The sequence below is a fragment of the Sus scrofa genome, chromosome 6 (assembly GCF_054392235.1).
Source record: "Sus scrofa isolate SSC_HxYL_T2T_F1_AM1 chromosome 6, Sscrofa_HxYL_maternal_Yorkshire_Landrace_v2.0, whole genome shotgun sequence".
NCBI classification, from domain to species: Eukaryota; Metazoa; Chordata; class Mammalia; order Artiodactyla; family Suidae; genus Sus; species Sus scrofa.
Genome location: NC_139388.1, coordinates 18,940,947 through 18,959,487, shown reverse-complemented (window position 1 = coordinate 18,959,487; position 18,541 = coordinate 18,940,947). Strand labels below are relative to the sequence as shown.

General features: G+C 47.5%; 1 protein-coding gene and 1 pseudogene across 1 annotated transcript in view; both read left to right on the top strand.

The window, feature by feature from the left end:
- CDH3 (cadherin 3) overlaps positions 1-18,541 on the top strand; it is a 44,869-nt gene that overhangs the window by 12,632 nt on the left and 13,696 nt on the right. The window contains 6 exon segments of the mRNA NM_001444769.1: positions 13,343-13,428; positions 14,782-14,907; positions 15,135-15,290; positions 15,381-15,525; positions 17,183-17,358; positions 17,985-18,113. Coding sequence (NP_001431698.1) covers positions 13,343-13,428; positions 14,782-14,907; positions 15,135-15,290; positions 15,381-15,525; positions 17,183-17,358; positions 17,985-18,113 — 818 coding nt within the window.
- LOC106507562 (large ribosomal subunit protein eL39 pseudogene) lies at positions 15,729-16,224 on the top strand (annotated as a pseudogene).

Sequence of the window (18,541 nt, the reverse complement as noted above, 5' to 3'; positions counted from 1 at the left end):
TATTTGACCCCTAGCCTGGGAACCTCCATATGCCACGGGTGCGGCCCTAGAAAAGGCAAAAAAATAAATAAATAAATAAATAAATAAATAAATAAATTGGGATCTGAACGATGTCAGGAGGTAACTGGGTAATATTGGAGTGGGAATGTGGGAAGACACTCTTCTACACAGCAGGAGCAGCATGTACAAAGGTCCTGTGGTAAGGAAGGGATTAGGATACACTTAAGGACCATTGCCATTGGTAGAGATAGGGATTGGGCACATTATAGATTCTGGCACATCATTGATGAGTTTCAAACAAGGAAGTGATCTTATTTTCTTAAATATATCATCTGTTGCATTTTTAAAAGATCCTTTTTTTTTTTTTTTTTTTTTTTTTTCTTAATGGGTTTTGTACTCATTGAGGCCAAAGATGATATAGTAAGGTTGGGAAAGTAGAAATGGAGAGGCATGAGTTGATTGACTGGGAAGGGAGGTCTCAGGCAGAAATGGTCAAGGAAGAGGATGCTAGCTAACAATATGCTAGACTCTGCGCTAAATATTAACTCATTTATCCGAGGTAGCTCTTCCTGGCGTCATTCTCATCTTAAAGGTGAGGAGATATATTTGCTCAAAGTCAGTCAGTGCAACCAAAATCTGATTCCAGGTACCTTAGATCCAGACTCTGGGCTGCTTCTGAGGCCCAGATTTTGGGTTTGTGTAGCTGAGTGAATGATGTGCCATTCCTGAAGGAGACACTTGAAAGGGCCACATTTAGGCCTAGAGTAAGAAGATCATGAATTTACTTTTTGACAGAATGATTTTCAGATGCCTTTAAAGCGTACAGTAGTGGCTCAGAGGTAAACAAAGCCACCTAGCAGTCTGTGACTTACACCACAGCTCACGGCATCCTTAACCCACCGAGCAAGGCCAGGATCAAACCCACATCCTCATGAATACTAGTCAGATTCATTTGCGCTGCACCACAGCAGGAACTCCTGGTTTGCTTTTTCCCCCTAGTTTTGAGTACTTAAGTATGCTTTTAAAAGCACAATACGGAGTTCGCGTCATGGCTCAGCGGAAATGAATCTGACTCGTGAGGATGCAGGTTCGATCCCTGGACTCATTTAGTTGGTTAAAGATCCTGCTTTGCCATGAGCTGTTGTGTAGGTCACAGACACGGCTCAGATCCCACGTTGCTGTGGCTCTGGCGTAGGCCACCAGGTGCAGCTCCAATTCGACTCCTCGCCTGGGAACCTCCATATGCCTTGGGTACGGCCCTAAAACACACACACACACAAAAGCACAACACATCTTATTTAGCCCTAACTAGAGCCTGGATATGTGTGTGTATGTTCCCATTTTAAAGACTGGAAATTAATAAAGGCTTTTATTCGTTGAGTACTTCCTGTTCAACAGCTTAAATATGAACCGACTTTCCCAAGGCTGCAAGGCCAGTGTGCAGTGCTTTTACCCCCAGACCTTTAATTGGTGTCCCAGATGCCCCTGGTTAATCACTGGGATCTCCGTTCTGGTCCTTGAAGGTGGGAATCAGTGAGCAAGACTGCACACCTCCTACTAAGCTTTGAGTCCGCTGTGTCCTGAACTCCCAGAGTGCTGTGGAGTATAGCCCAGCGTGGGGTTCCCTCTGAGGCCTGTAATGGGGGACCCAGCTCCCAAGGTTAAGGAAGAACCTGAGCAATGTAGCTCTTTCCAAAGAGCTTTTTGCAGAGAGACAAAATTCCCCTGGAAAGAATTGCTTTCTCTGCAACAGCATGTAGAGGTTGCCATCGAACTTTACTAGTCGGGGGTCGGGGCAGGGGGCGCAGAAATCACAACATCTCATTCTGATTGCAAATCAAATACATGTTTAGCATGGACAAATGGAAAGATAAGCAGTATGGAGGCCCGCCGCCCATAAACCACCTTAGTCATTTCAAATGAACACTTTCAGTAGCTCTTCCCAGGCTCCGTCCCTAACCGTGTCTTCTTTGAGGAGATCTGATCTGCGGGAGACAGTCCCACTGCTTCATTGTCCCAGAGCTCGCGCTCCTGCCTTGTTTTCCCAACAATCCAGCTTCATCTTCTGCATCAGTGGGTTGAAGAAGGGCTTCAGGCTAAGGGTGTCAAACGCCAGATGGGCCCTATCTGCAGGAAGACCCAGGTCCAGGGTGAACGGCGGGTGGACAGGGGTGTCCACCGGGTGTAGCCACACTCCTCCAGGGTCATGCTCTTGTCCAGGAGCTGGTCATCTTTGTAAAGCTGCTCCTTGTGCTGGTGGCCACCTGAGAATGCCTTTTCACAAGGCGCTTCATCCCTAGCACTGTGCTTGACTCCTTAGCGTCCCTGAAGATGGTGACAGACTATCACAAACACTTGCAGGGTGGTGGGTCCACTTCCACTGCTCTCGGCCTTTTGGGATCAAAGTCTGGCTCCTCTGAGGGCCCAGATGGCTGTGGCAGGGCACATGAGATGCTTTATCTCCCAGCATGCCATGTGATAGCTTCCAGGTCCCATGGCCTCGAGCCCCTTAGGGTCCCAGCAGTTCTCCCAGGATCCCCATGCCCCACCCCCCAGCATCCCTTGCAGCCTCTGCCCCTAGGCCTCCTCAGATCAGGTTCTGCTCACCTCCGCTATCTTGGCCTTCTTTGGCCTGGAGTAATTGGTTCTGGAGAGAGCTTGTCTACCGTCTTGGTGCCAAGGCTCAGCTCCCCTCTCCCCCCCTTTTTTAAAAGTATAAAAATATTAATATTTTATGTTGTAATTGTCAGGCCCAGACTGTAAACTATAAATGGCTGTTTGGTGACCTGTTTTCCTCACCTGAGCAGAGCACTGTTTTTCCTTGATAGGTTTTTTTACCTTTAAGGCCGTAGATGAAACATTGGAGGGACCATAGCACATATAAATAAGTGTTTTGGGAGTTCCTGTTGTGGCTCAGTGGTAACAAACGCTACTAGTATGCATGAGGACACGGGTTCAATCCCTGGCCTCACTCAGTGGGTTAAGGATCTGGCGTTGCCATGAGCTGTGATGTAGGTCGCAGATGCAGCCCAGCTCCCAAATTGCTGTGGTTGTGGCGTAGGCTGGCAGCTATAGCTCCGATTCAACCCCAGCCCGGAAACCATACGCTGAGGGTGTGGCCCTAAAAAAACCAAAAATAAATTAATAAATAAGTATTTTGTTGAAAGATAAATTGCTGGGACTTTTTTTTAAAAAAAAAACATTGAGCATCAGTGGCTGTGGCGCAGGCTGGCAGCTCTAGCTCCAATTGGACCCCTAGCCTGGGAACCTCCATATGCCACACGTAGGGCCCTAAAAGGCAAAAAGACAAAAAAATAAAAAGTAAATAAAAAACATTGAGCAACAGTCTTGAACATTCATGCAGGTATGTTTTTGTCACATCTTGAATCATTTCCTGCGCAATTCCCGGGTCAAAGGGCACAAAAAGGTTGTGCCCCCCACCCCGTAGCAATATATATAGCGACATCTGTTTCACAACACTTGTCCTTTTCATTTATATTTCTTAGTGAGTGAACTTTTTTCCTACATAAAGTTTTAATCAGGAAAATGCCAGAGTCTTCTTTTTTTAGAGGGGTGGGAATGGGGTGCCAAGTCTACAGCATGCACAGTTTCCTGGGGCAGGGATCGAACCCACACTACAGCAGTGACCCAGGCTGACACTCAACCTGCTGAGTCACAAGGGAACTCCCAGAATCTTCTTTCGAGGCCATACCACATACATTCTCCCTGGACCTTCTTACCCCCGTCCCTTAACAGAAGGTAGTGATAGCTACAAGGACAAGTTCGTTTGCTTTATGAGCTGGATGTGTCTATAAACCATGCTAGAATGGAAACGTCTTTGACAGTCTCTTCCCCATTCCCCAATAAGCTGCCTTTTGACCACGACCCCTTCAAACTGATATTACTCTTCCCTTCTCATCAAAATGCCTAAAACTCAGTATGGAAATGGTCCAGGCCTGATTATTTGAAGGACATTTATCCCCAGAGAGATGGGTGGTTTTGTTTTGCCAGAACATCCAGCGAGGTTGGACATTAGGACTTCGTAGTACCTCTAGTCATGGCTGCAAAGACCAGCTTCTGACCGTGAAGGGTGTTCCCCATGGGAATTTGGAGGTGTCAAGGCAATTCCAACCTAAAAGCAGGGCTGGAATGAGTTCTCAGCCCAGTAGCCATCAGTTCTTACAAGTCTTCTTAAAAAGCTTTTTTTTTTTCCAGGAGTTCCCTTTGTGGCTGAGCAGTTAATGAACCCGACTAGGGTCCACGAGGATGTGGGTTCGATCCTTGGCCTCACTTAGGATCTGACATTGCCGTCAGCTGTGGTGTAGGTCGAAGATGAGGCTAGGATCCAGGGTTGCTGTGGCTGTGGCACAGGCCAGGAGCCGTAGCTTCGATTCAACCCTTAGCCTGGGAACTTCCATATCCTGTGGGTGCGGCCCTAAAAAGAAGAAGAAAAAAAGCTTTCTTCTTTAAACAGCTCTAGGGCTCTGGGGACTCGACCCTTCTTGCCCAGGTTTTACAGTGGCGCCAGTTCAGGATCTGAGGCCAGGCTTAGTGGGATGGTTTTTAGAAAGGAGCTTTGAGCACAGGCCAGGGACTTCTGGTTCCATTGGATCTTTCTGTCTAGTGCAGATACACAGAGCTCTAAATTAAAAAAAAAAAAAAAATAGTTCTGTAGAAGCAGTCTCCGATTCACTCCTTCCCCAACAGTGTGTGTTTAGAGTCAGTGCTGAAACCTATCCATTTATATTGGTACAAATGCCTGTCTCTTCATCAGGTTCATCGATTTTATGATTCAGAATCTCTGTGGGAAAAACTAAATTTAAAGCAGTCAAATGGTTTTACAGCCCCAGGTGGTCGTAGAAGTAAGAACTGTATTTAGGCCTCTGTTTTCCAGCCTTAAGATCTTAACTGTTGCCCCATGTGCTCATCAGCGCTCACCGCCTCACCCCGGGAAGAGCTTGACGCAAGCCCATTCATGCCTCCATGACTTGGCCAAGATTTGTGGCCTTGTGGAGCTAGGTTGCTGTCGGAAACAGGAATCAGCTTACTTCGAACGATAGCTGTTAGAAGGCAGAGTATGAGGGCGATGAGTGATGATGAGACCTGGTTTCGGGTCAGTTTCATTTTGTGATTCAAGCTAGCAGTGCCTGCGAGCATCTGGGAGGAAGTCGTAATGGTCTGCCCCAGGGCTTACCGTTTCCCAGCCTCTCGGTGACTCAGCTTGCAGAGAAGACTGCTCATGTTCCTACAGGCGCCTCTGCAAGTTTCCCTGGGCAGGTCAGCTTGGCTGTGGGATTTCCCTCCTGTGGTTCTCCCAGCAAACCATGGAGCACCCCTACAAAACACTTTCCAAATGCAGGCGGCACCAGCTCCCTCTTAGGCTTTTAGGTCCTGTGTATCCCCTCCTGCCTTCAATGCTTCAGCCCTCGGGTAAAGCCCATGGCTGTAGCTACCCCCCTTCCCACTTTGAGAGATGGTTTCTCTATGGTGTAGAGAGAGGCCCAGCCTTAGAGTCAGAAATCTAGGTTTATGGCAAGGAGGTTAAAGGTACCTTTTATGGGCTCACTTGGGGCCAGACAGTGCTCAGTGCTGTGCGAATATTATCCCATTTAATCCTCCCATTGATCTTAAGACATAGGTGTTAAAATTGTTTTTTGCTTTTGTTTTTTTGGGTTTTTTTTTTTTTTTTTTTTTTTTTGGTTTTTAGGGCCGCACCCACGTCATGTGGAGGTTCCCAGGCTAGAGGTCAAATCAGAGCTATAGCTGCCAGCCTACACCACAGCCACAGCGGTGCTGGATCTGAGCCATGCCTGTGACCTACACCATAGGTCATGGCAACCCCAGATCCCAGACCCACTGAGCGAGCAGGGATCGAACTCACATCTTCATGGACACTAGTGAGATTCGTTTCCACTGCACCATAGCGCTAACCCCCTTCTGGATGTTTACACCATAAGGAAGTGAATCAAGTTTTTTGGACTCCACATCCCATGTTCTTCTTCACTGAGCTGCCTCTCCCTTTAGGATGGGAAATCTGGTGCTGCTGCTTCCTCCATGGGGGCCTCGTGCTCTTCGCTTTCCTCTCTGAAGCTACTTCCTGAGGCACTGCAACCCCGGCAAAGTCTCTAGTTCCCTGAGTTGTCAGAATGGGGGAGTAACATCCACCTTGCAGGTTGTTTTTTGGGGCTTTGAATAGGAACACGTAGCTGGGTGTCGCGGGCAGAGTGGGCCTTTGAAGCTTGTTCCTGCTTGCCGGCTTATGCCCCTTGGTTGGGTTCTGCATCCAGCTGAACGTGGGTGAGAGCTGATGGGGCCAGGCCCTCTGGTGCGGCTGGAATGTGCAGCCTGAGTGGGAGGCCCGTAGGCTTGGGGTGCATGACAACTGACTTCTCCTTGAATGTTGGCTCTGTCCCCGCTAAGAATAGATGCACAGCCCAGATACTACACTCTAAGTGTTCAGAGCCATGTAACAGTGGAAACGTGCCCACAAACAGGGCAGCGAAGCAGATCGTACATTCCTGGGGGGCAGATTTTGTAGGCAGCAGGAAGTAGGTTTCTGGGTTCCTGGCAGCTTTTAGAGTTTGGGGGATTAAGGCATCTGAGTAATAGGGAGTCCATCCATTAGCCCCCTGCTGGGTAACTTGCTAGGAGAGGATTGGAGAGTTCTCCAGAGTCTCTCATTAAGTACAATAGTTGACAGGCTTATCTGGCCAGCCCCTGTGCCAGCTGAAGACCTTCCCTTAGGAAGAGGTCTGTTTTAAGAATGGGAAAAGTGACTGTTAATGTTTTCTTTATCAGTGTTTGAAGAGCTGATGCATTCACATGGGTCAGAATTCAGAAGGGTACACAGTTAAAAGTCTCCTTAGCTACTGCCTTCTCTACCCATAAACCAGCTTTTTGGGTCACCTTCCAGAAGTATTTATTTTAAAATATAAACGTTAGCATAGACTACATTGCTACATATCTTTCTCTCTTTTTTTTATTGTATGTCGATATGTGTTTTTGTCATTTTAGGGCTGCACCGGCAGCATATGGAGGTTCCCAGGCTAGGGGTTGAATCAGACCTATAGCCTCTGACCTACGCCACAGCCACAGCAATGCAGGATTCAAGCTGCATCTTCAACCTACACCACAGCTCACAGCAGCGCCAGTTCCTTAACCCACTGAGCTACCAGGGAACTCCTCTATCTCTGTTAATAGTAGTAACAGCAGATCCTGCCATAATACACCCTATTTGTCAGTCCTTTACATTTATTCTCATTTAATTCTCAAAACTACCTATAAAAGAGGTACTGTTATTATCCCCAAGTCTAGTAGTTTTTTCCAAATATCACACTGCCTCACTGGGCATCTAAAAAATCTATCTTTGCTATTTCAGTAGATGGAGAAGGAGACCAGCTAATAGAAGGTGAGGAGAAGATAAGAAAACAAACTCTCGGCTGTATCTGAAAGATAATATAACCACAGCGGTTAAGAAAATGACTCAGGCTGTGGACAGTCTGGGTGCCCCTTCTACCTCTCCCATTTCCTAGCTATGTAACTTTAGTAAATCGTTTAACCTTTTATTTTCCCAGTTTAGAAAATGGGCATTAAAATCATGGGAGTTCCCGTCATGGCTCAGTGGTTAACGAATCCCGCTAGGAACCATGAGGTTTCGGGTTCGATCCCTGCCCTTGCTCAGTGAGTTAAGGATCTGGCGTTGCCGTGAGCTGTGGGGTAGGTCACCGACGCGGCTTGGATCCCTAGTTGCTGTGGCTGTGATGCTGTGATGCAGGCCGGCAGCTGCAGCTCCAATTCAACCCCTAGCCTGAGAACCTCCATATGCTGCAGGAGCAGCCCTTAGAAAAGGCAAAAAGACAAAAAAAATAAAAATTAAAAAAATTTTTAAAAAATCGGTGGCATAGGGTGGTTGGTGAAGATTAAATAGAAAGTATACAGAGGTTAGCTGTTAATAATAGTAATTCCTGACAGAAGGGACTCCTGTCTCTTGAGATGCTCAATGCTCATTATATTCGTTTGCTGGGGCTGCTGTAACAAAGTAACATGGACTGAGGGACTTATACAACAGAAATTTATTTCCTCACAATTAGGAAAGGATTAAAAGTCCAAGATTAAGGTGTCCACAAGGTTGGTTTCTTTTGAAACCTCTCTCCTTAGCTTGTGGGTGGCTGGCTTCCCCCGGGTCTGTACATAGTCTTCTCCCTCTAACTGTCCGTGTCCGGACTTCTTCCTCTTCTTATAAGGACACTCAGGCTGGAGAAGGGCCCACCCTAAGGACCTCATTTTAATATAATCACCTCTTTAAAGGCTCTTTCTGCAAATATAATCACATTCTGAGGTATTGGGGGTTAGGATTTCAACATAGGAATTTGAAGACAGGGAACAATTCATTTTAAGAGAGCCATGTTAAGGAGTTCCCGTCGTGGCACAGTGGTTAACGAATCCGACTAGGAACCATGAGGTGGCGGGTTCGATCCCTGGCCTTGCTCAGTGGGTTAAGGATGAGCTGTGGTGTAGGTCGCAGATGCGGCTCGCATCCCATGTTGCTGTGGCTGTGGTGTAGGCTGTTGGCTATGGCTCCGATTTGATCCCTAGCCTGGGAACCTCCATATGCTGCGGAAGCGGCCCTAGAAATGGCAAAAAGACAGAAAAGAAAAAAAAAGATTCATGTTAAGAGAAAATTTGGACCTATAGTAAAATAGAATAAGTTGCTGGTAACCCCCGTCATTGGGAAGTTTCATTTCCTTACAGTGTCTTTTTTTTTTTCTGTACATAGTTATATATGCAGTTCTACATTTTTTTTTCTTTTTTTTGTCTTTTTGCTATTTCTTGGGCTGCTCCCATGGCATATGGAGGTTCCCAGGCTAGGGGTTCAATCGGAGCTGTAGCCACCAGCCTACGCCAGAGCCACAGCAACGCGGGATCCAAGCTGCGTCTGCAACCTACACCACAGCTCACGGCAACACTGGATCGCTCACCCACTGAGCAAGGGCAGGGACCGAACCCAAAACCTCATGGTTCCTAGTCAGATTCATTAACCACTGTACCGCGACGGGAACTCCCTACATTCTTTTTTTACTTGATGGCATAAGAATGTGTCTAGAAAATTTTTAAGCTCTACTCTAAATATCGTTTTCATAAACTGGATAAAAAAAATCCATGGAGTGAGTGCCCCAGAGATTATTTAATGTTTTCTTTGTATTAAGATGATTTAAAACTTTGCCAGCTATTGTTCGTGGTCCTTTAAGCCCTAAGGCAAAGCAAGATTTCTCAGAAGATGAGGCCACAAAGCTGTGTTCTGGAGGTAAAGAAAAGGACAGGTCACCCTGGGGATCTGCCTGCCCCTGGGACCCTTTGGAGCTGACTCAGGCCTAGATCTCTGCTTCCCCTCTTCCCGCTGGCCGAGCCTGTTGCCACAGCCCAGGACTCCTCAGCGGGGATGTCCTCAGGGAGGCAGGGCTGGTTTCTAAGCAATCTTCGCTTTCTCACGGGTGCATTCCAGCCTTCCCACCAAGGAGCCTGCCTCTGTGTGTGTGTGAGCTCTGGGGCTCTGGGGCTCTGGGGAGCTGAAGGCAGCTCTGTATGCTTTTAAGACCCCGTCTTCCTACCCCTTCCATTCACTAACCCCTCACCCCTAAAAGATGGCCACTGTCATTGTCTTAAGTTCTTTCACCCAGGTTAGTTTTACCTGTCTTTGAACTTAATGGAATCATATCTGTGTCTTCTCTTGTATCTGGCTTCTATTGCTCAACCATGTTTGTAAGATTCATTCATGTTGTTATATGTCCTTGTAGTTGACTCATTTCATTATGCGAATATTCCACCATATTTCCATTCATTCTACCCTGATGGACGTTTGGGCCGTTTCCAGTCTTTAGCTATTATAAACAGCACTGCTGTTAAGTATTATAATACTTGTCTTTTGGTGAATGTATCATTGTTGGGTCTGTGCCTCAAAGTAAAATTGCTGGGTCTTGAATGTGTATATTTAGCTTTAGTAAATACTGCCCAGCAGTTTTCCAAAATGAGTGTCCCACTTTACACTTCCACATCAGACTAATACTCTTTTTTAAGATAAAATATGCATACTGTAAAATTGACCATTTTCACCAATTTTTTTTTTCCTTCTTACGACTATACCTGTGGCATATGGGAGCTAATTGGAGCTTCAGATGGAGCCTACACCACAGCCACAGCCACAGCAATGCCAGATCCAAGTCACATCTGTGAGCTACACCATCGCTGTGGCAGCACCAGATCCTTAACCCACTGAGCAAGGGTCGAACCTGCATCCTCACAGACACTATGTCGGGTTCTTAACCCAATCACTCACAACAGCAACTCCTCTAGTTATCTCTTGATGGACTTAATGTTACTTCTATCTTGTGGCTATTATGAATAAATGATACCATGAAAATATATGTACATTTAAGTATCTGAGTTCCTGCTTTGAGTTCTTTGGGGTATATACCTAAAAGGATTGTTGGATCATGTGGTAATTTTACATTTACTTTCTGAGAAACCACCAAACTATTTTTCATAGTGGCTGCACCATTTTACATCCCAAATGCAGAGGGTTCCTGTGTCTTTTACATCTTGCCCACACTTGTTTTGTTTTTTTGTTTGTTCATTTTTTATCTTTTTGCCTTTTCTAGGGCTGCTCCTGCAGCATATGGAGGTTCCCAGGCTAGGGGTCTAATCAGAGCTATAGCCACCGGCCTACACCAGAGCCACAGAAACATGGGATGTGAGTGGCGTCTGCAACCTACACCACAGCTCATCCTTAACCCACTGAGCAAGGCCAGGGATCGAACCCGCAACCTCATGGTTCCTAGTTGGTTTCGTTAAGCGCTGAGCCACAACGGGAACTCCTGCCCACACTTGTTGTTGACCTTTTTTTCCTACCCTAGTAGGTATGAAGTGGTATCTCATTGTGATTTTGATTTGCATTTCCCTAATGACTAATGATTTCCCTAATGTCTTCTGAGTATCTTTTCATAGGCTTATTGGCCCTTTGTATACCTTCTTTGAAGAAATATCTTTTTAGGAGTTTTACTGTTCACTATTTAAATTTGCATTTGATAGTGTAAGGACTTGTTTACTAAATACTAGGTGCATTGAGTTAAGATGTGGAATCTAAGACATGGATACACACCCTTAAAAATGTGAGCTTCCAGGAGTTCCCATTGTGGCTCAGTGGTTAACGAATCCGACTAGGAACCATGAGGTTTCAGGTTCAATCCCTGGCCTTGCTCAGTGGGTTAAGGATCTGGCATTGCTGTGAGCTGTGGTGTAGGTTGCAGATGCGGCTCAGACCCAGTGTTGCTTTGGCTCTGGCGTAGGCCGGTGGCTACAGCTCCAATTCGACCCCTAGCCTGGGAACCTCCATATGCTGCGGGAGTGGCCCAAGAAATGGCAGAAAGACAAAAAAAAAAAAAAAAAGTGAGCTTATGGCAAGGCTTGTAGCTATGGAAAAGTAAAGAATTTGGAATAGGCGTCTCTCTTCCAAAGTTTGAAAATGTGTGCCCAATAAGTACCTAGATAAGCATCTTAAGGAAAGCTGCCTGGTTGTCTCTTTACGTTGTTGAAGCGCCCTCTTGTGGCTAATCTATATGAATTAGGTATGGTTTTATACGTATATATTTCTGCATAAGGATGTCTGTAGATATTTCAAGACTGTTTTTCTTCTTAACAAGGGCAGAGAGTAGTCAAAATGAAGACACAATTTCAGTCTCTAACATGGTTTGAATTACTTTGAATTTCTCACTTGCAAGTTGGTTTACTTAGTTTTGCTCCTGTTTACTTTTTATTTTATAAACCTAGTTTTTACAGAATATATAAAAAATGTTTCGAGAGCAGAATGTCTTGTGATTTATCTTCCTTTCCATTGCTTTTGGAAAGTGAGGGGTCTCCATGGCTTTAGAACTGCATGGGCAGCATTTCCACAAGGTCATCTTCTAACACTGGCACAGGGACAGTTTTTTAATGTTGTTGAAATGACACAATTCTTCAGCTATTGAGGGCTTGCTTGATATTTTCCTCACAACCGCAGTGATAATTCAAGCAGTGACACCAATGACTAGATCCCACCCTGGATTTCAACCAAAGCCACTACATCCATTGTCTTTCCCATTTGTCTGTCTCCCACCTGTTTTCTCTACAGAGTGTTTGGTCACCACATTAAGAACTGTGGGGGGAGTTCCCTTGTTCTCAGCGGGTTAAGGATTCAGGTTGTCACTGCAGTGGCTCAGGTCGCTGTTATGGCATGGATTTGATCCCTGGCCCCGGGAATTTCCACATGCTGCAGGTGCCACCAAAAAAAAAAAAAAAAAGGAAAAAAAGAAATGTCTTTTCATCTCCTTTATCTTTTTATTTTTGTTTAAATTGGGTTGTTTGCTATTTGTTGTTTTTGCATTTTAGGAGTTCTTTAGATAGTATAGATGTTAATCCTTTGAAATTCTACTTTATGTTATACTCTTATATACTGTTGACTACTTCATCATGTTCATGTTCGCATTACTTATGTAGTTTAAAACCCCTCGTATGTTATCATTTCTTATTTTAGGGAAGGATTTTTTAAATAATAATTACTGTCATCATCTGAACGCACACTGGTGTCTGGGAACCGCTGGCTCAAAGCAGGGTGCTAATGGGCCCGGGCATGTTCCCAGATTCCATGCTTTGGCCACAAAGAAGGGCGGGTAGGAGCACCGGTTGTGAGTATTCTCTAGCATATGCCTTGGAGTCAGGCTGACCTGGCTTCTGAACTTCATTTTCTTCATCTTTGAAAAGTGGCAAATGTTTACCTTGGTAGCGTAGTTGTAAAGATGAATGGGGCCAGTCTAGAGCTTATCGAATGAGAGTTATTAACTCGGGCATGTGTTTAAATGGCAGCCAGGCAGAGAGGATTCAAGAGGATCATGACAAACTAGAACAACCAGAGGTTGTCTAGAATAATCTGTAACGGTGACAGTGTAGCAGGATGCATACTGCATGTATGCAGATGCGTAGTGTTCAGAAATGCTTAAAATCTCCTGCCTTGAGCTGTGACCTTGGGTCTTCTGAGGCTCATGGGGGCTAATGTCACTGAGTACCTATGGTCCTGGTTCTTTGGCCTACAAACGATGACGTCGTCTTCTCTTTAGAGACCAAACTCGGAAGCCCCACCTGAAACTCATATTTGATCACACTGCCGGTCAGAGGAAGTAAGCCAAGTCTCGTTCTGCAGTGGCTTGGAACAGTCCTTGATCCATTCAGGGGGCTGTTGTCAGGTCTTGGCTCCTGAGGGGTCGCTCCCAGAAGCCCCCTCCTTCCTAACTATCTTTTTGTCCTTTCCCCACAGTAGTTTTCATGGACTGCCCTGGGCAAGAGTCAGCCCTGCTTGGTACCAGTGATGACTTCGCAGTTCTGAACCACGAAAAATTCCAGGTAAAACGTTACGTCCACCTGCAGGACAGAAAAAAGACATTCTCCATGCATGTCCAGCTTACTGCTGGCCAGGAGTCTGAGGTTGCTGTGGCCTTTGTGAGCCACGTTACCCCTTCAGAGGAGGCAGTGGTAGCTCTCCATTGCCCATAGCTGTGGGTGTGGGTACCCATCTAAGCAGGGTAGTGCTTGCAGCTGCCCAGTAGGGGGCGCCAGAGTCAGTCCAGTGGGACAGAGAGCTGCCCTCGTGAGTAATGGCCCCTTGAATTCCCCGTCCCATCTCCCTTTCTTTCTTTCCCATATCATGCCAGTAAGCCCCAAGCGAAGGCGATGCCAACATAGGACTGCCAATCCCATGAGCCTCTGGGAAGATGGACCTGAAGCCCTTCTCTTGGCCACCTTTCTTTGTTAATTTTTTCGAACAGCTAGTATATCCACATGGTTCAAGAATTTTAAATATTAAAAAGTTATACATTGAATGACCTCTTGTTTCTTCCCATCTGTTTAATGCCCTCTCCACCTTCTAAAAGAAAACAGAGATCACAGCTACCAGTTTCTTTCCTCCTAGAGTTTGTTTATATATTTGTTCTGTATTTATATTAAATGTACATTTATAGATGTTATGTATTATACATGTGTAAAATAGACCTTGCCTTCCTCTGTTTTATGCAAAAGCTAACATACTGGTCACATGTCAGCACCTTCTTTTGCACTGAAGGTATATCTGTACACTGCCTAGCCTGTTCTCACAGATAACCACCATCATTAGTTTCCTCTTTATCCCCCAGCCATTGTCTCCATAGAAGCAAATACAAATATATGCCTTACGTTCCCATCCTCTTACACAAGATACAGAACAGTGCCTGCACATATTAAGCACCGTGTAAGTGCTGGTTACATAAAATATTACATTTTATTAAGCTGTTCTATACCTTGTTCTTTTTCATTTAAGTATATATCAAAAGATCTTTCCAGGAGTTCCTCTGTGGCTCAGCGGATTGAGGACCCAGCATTGTTTCTGCTGTGGCGCAGGTTTGATCCCTGGCCTGGGGACCTCCACATGCTGTGGGTGTGGCAAAAACAAACAAACATAAACTATATGTCAGCACAGAGAGAGCGTCCTCTTTTTTTGCACTGTATACCAATTCCACCAGATGGATGTATTAAAGTGTATTTAACTGGGCCTTCTTTTTGCACGTGAATAGTTAGATTACACTTAGATTATTTCTAGGTTTTCCCAGGTGTAGTAAACCCTCCTGGGCCTCTCTCGTTGCCCTGAGCTCCCATGGGTGAGAGGATGTGGGGTGAGTTCTAGTTGTTTGCACATCTGAATTAAAGAGTCTTCTCTCCTTGCAGGAAAGCAAAGCACTGAGGAGCTCCCCATCCAAACGTATCTTGCGAAGACGCAAGAGAGAATGGGTGGTCCCGCCAATATCTGTCCCTGAGAATGGCAAGGGCCCCTTCCCCCAGAAGCTGAACCAGGTATGGCTGTGCCTTCTCCCTGGGAGTCACTGGTCGCTGCAGGGACCATCTCCCTGAGGCCTGAATATGGTTTCTTGCTGCTGAGCCCTGGGCCTGCGGAGGGAAGAAGCCTCTCTGACGGGAGCAAGGATCAGGCAATGCCTCTCCACCCCTCCCCACCGAGACTTCCTTGCCGCAGTCGTGAGATATTTGTCACTTTGCGAACTGCTGTTGTCTTTTGCTTCCAGCTCAAATCTAATAAAGACAGAGGCACCAAGATTTTCTACAGCATCACGGGGCCTGGGGCAGACAGCCCCCCTGAGGGTGTCTTCACCATAGAGAAGGAAACAGGCTGGTTGTTGCTGAATAAGCCCCTGGACCGGGAGAAGATCGCCAAGTATGAGGCAAGTAACCTTTAGCGTCCAACAGTAGCAGGGCCCCAGGGCCTGGTGGGGAGGGCAGTGCCAGCTGACCGCAGCCCCGTGTGCCCACAGCTCTTCGGGCACGCCGTGTCGGAGAACGGGGCCTCTGTGGAAGAGCCCATGAACATCTCCATCATTGTCACAGACCAGAACGACCACAAGCCCAAGTTCACCCAGGATGTCTTCAGAGGGAGCGTCTTGGAAGGGGTGCTGCCTGGTAAGAGGACTGGGGCGGGCACAGCCCTCGAGGTCTGCGGGCCCAGGCCTGGCCTCGAGTCCACCTCTGGAACCATCTGGAGGCCAGCCTAGGCTCTTAAAGGCTCTCAGAACCCTTCCCACCCGACTTCCTGGGCTGTGCGTCAGATCCCCTGGAATCATCTTAAAATTCTAGATTTCCTCATTTCCATCCTAAGATCCCTCAATAAGAATTATCCAGGAGTGGAGCCCCCGAATCCATGTGTTTAGAAATTCCCCGCTCTCTTCTCTTCTCCGCCATCCTGTGTGCGGTTGAATTGGTTCCTTGCCATGTCTTCTCACAAGACTTTCAGGATCAATCGATTCTTGGCCAAGAAGCAACAGCAGAATCGTCCCATCCCCCAATGGATTCGCATGAAAACTGGTAATAAAATCAGGTACAACCCGAAGAGAAGACATTGGAGAAGAACCGAGCTGGGTCTCTGCGGAGCCTCCGCACATGAGCTGGCGCACACAGTTAGGCTGTGTGGGGTCACTTCCTCGCATCGTACCGTATCTCACTGGAAACGGCACTGCCGCAGTTGGCTATGTCAGGAAATGGGTTCTCTTTATGTTGTTGTTTCTGTATAGCGGTTTTCCTCAGTAATAAATACGTGAAGGCCACTTGTTGGGGGGGAAAAAATTTTTTTCCCAGAAGCTTCAGAGGATCAGCCAGGGGTGGGAACCACTAACTTTGGAGCTGCAGAGACCTATGTTTGAATCTAGGTTTTGCCTCTTTACCTGCTGTAACCCTGGGCAAGGTCTTGACCTCTGAACCTCAGTCTTCACATCTGAAAATGGGAATAATAGCAACTGTGAAGGTTAAAAAAACACATGCCTGCTGCTGTGTGATACAAAACACCTGACATGAGGCTCTGCGGGGAAGTGGCGGCTGCAAGGAGGGTGACAAGGGCTGAGAGATGTTGGAACGTGGTTTACAGAGCAGGAAGTGAAATGTCGGCCTGGGGAAGGGGTGGGAAGGGCCAGCGAAGACTACAAAGAAACAGGTACATGTTAATAATCTCAGAGACAGGGGCTGAGGGGCTGCCTTTGTCTCTGAGTTGTTGAGAATGACAGAGAAGTGCGAATGGGTTAGACTGCCAGTAACAGACGTTTCCAGAAGACGAACAGTCCTTCACCAAGCAGGAGCATCCCCCGCCTTGTATTCAGGAAGCCTAGAGGCAGTCAGCCCGGCTGTCGGGGCGCTTTAAAGTGTGGGAGACCTAGGCTCCTTCTAGCTCGTTGCCCTGCTGTTTTGGCCTCGTTCCCAAGATGACCTCATAGGTGTTGCTGAGCTCCAGCCGTTATATCTGGAAGGAGGGAGGGGGTAGGAAGACCAAACCCCTTACTCAGAACACTCCCCCCAAAAGTACAAACCCCATTCATCGGCATTCAGTCTTGTAGCCACAGCCGCCTGCAAGCATGGGACATAGTCTTGCTTCCCAGTGGGCCTGGGCCCGGTGTGGGGTGACTGAGGATGGTTTCTAAGAAAGAAGGGGAGAATGGGGAATGGGCACCAGCCAGCAATCTCTGCCGCAGTGGAAGATGGGGCCAGGGCGAGCCCCTCAGAGTTCCAGATGGGGCAAGGCTGGAATCGGGGCTGGGAGGGAGGGGTGCTCACTCAGCCCTCCCCCTTCCAGGCACTTCAGTGATGCAGGTGACAGCCACCGATGAGGATGATGCCATCAACACCTACAATGGGGTGGTTGCTTACTCCATCCTCAGCCAAGAGCCAAAGGACCCGCACGACCTCATGTTCACAGTTCACCGGAGCACGGGCGCCATCAGCGTCATCTCCAGCGGCCTGGACCAGGAGGTAAGTGGCCCTGCGGAAGGTGCTGCCTCGCCAGGCTTGCCTGGCCTGGGGCCTGACAGCCAGAGCACCATCCCCTGTCCCCGCCCAGGGCAGAGCAGAGTCGGAGGACCCAGGTCAGCAGGGACTGGCTGCTGCCGCGTTCCATGTTGCTGTCCCCCAGCAACCTGGGGCTGGTGGCACGCTGCCAAATGATCTCGTTAAGGCTGAGGAGGCAGCTGTAAATGCAGACGTTTGAATGTTTTCTGTAGGTTTTCTCATTTCCTCTCGGAATGGCTCCTTAGCACGCACGTTTCCCGGATCTGTCCCTTGTGCGCCACAAAGCAGAATTAGCTCCATGGATTTCGGAGTTGCCTCCTGTTCCCTAGTTAATAGCTTTGCTCGAATCCCTGCTCAGAGCTCCCTTCTGTGTCCGCCGAGTCAAGGGGTAGTGCCCAGGCTTCGCCCAGAGCCAGGCCCACCGTTTGGCTCCACATCCCTCCTGCCCTTTGCCTGTGGTCTTGCTGGCAGTCGGGCAAGCGTCAGGTCAGGCGTCCAGAGAACACAGAGGAGAAACAGGCCCCTTCCCCCACAGTCACCCAAGGCTGTGCCTCACTCGCAGTGGCCTCCCACGCTGCTCTTCTCCGTAGAGGGTCCCCGAGTACACACTGACCATCCAGGCCACGGACATGGATGGGGACGGCTCCAGCACCACGGCTACGGCCATCGTGGAAATCCTCGATGCCAATGACAACGCTCCCGTGTTCGAGCCCCAGAAGGTAACTCCCCTTCCTTCTTCCCTCATCAGATGGGGAAAGACTAAAATTCTCTTTCTGATGAGTTCCAGAACCATCCTGCATTGCTTCAAGTCCCAGCCCAGCACCTATAAGCTCTGTGACCCGAGGCGGATGCCCTAAGGCACCTGTGCCCCACTTCCTCCCTGTGAGGCAGAGACAAGGGTGATACCTGCTGCACGGGTCTGAGTTTTAAGTGAAATAATCTGTGTACAGTTTTAAATGAAATAATCTGTGTATAGTCCCTGGTACCTGAGTGCTCGATATGAAAATTCCTGTTGGCATGAAAACTTGTAGCTTGCCTCACACCTCTACCTGCACACCCTCCCCAGGCGATGCTTAAACTCCTCACGTGACAGAGGACTCAGTGCCAGTCAAGGTGACACCCACACCCTTCCATCTTTAGGAAACTC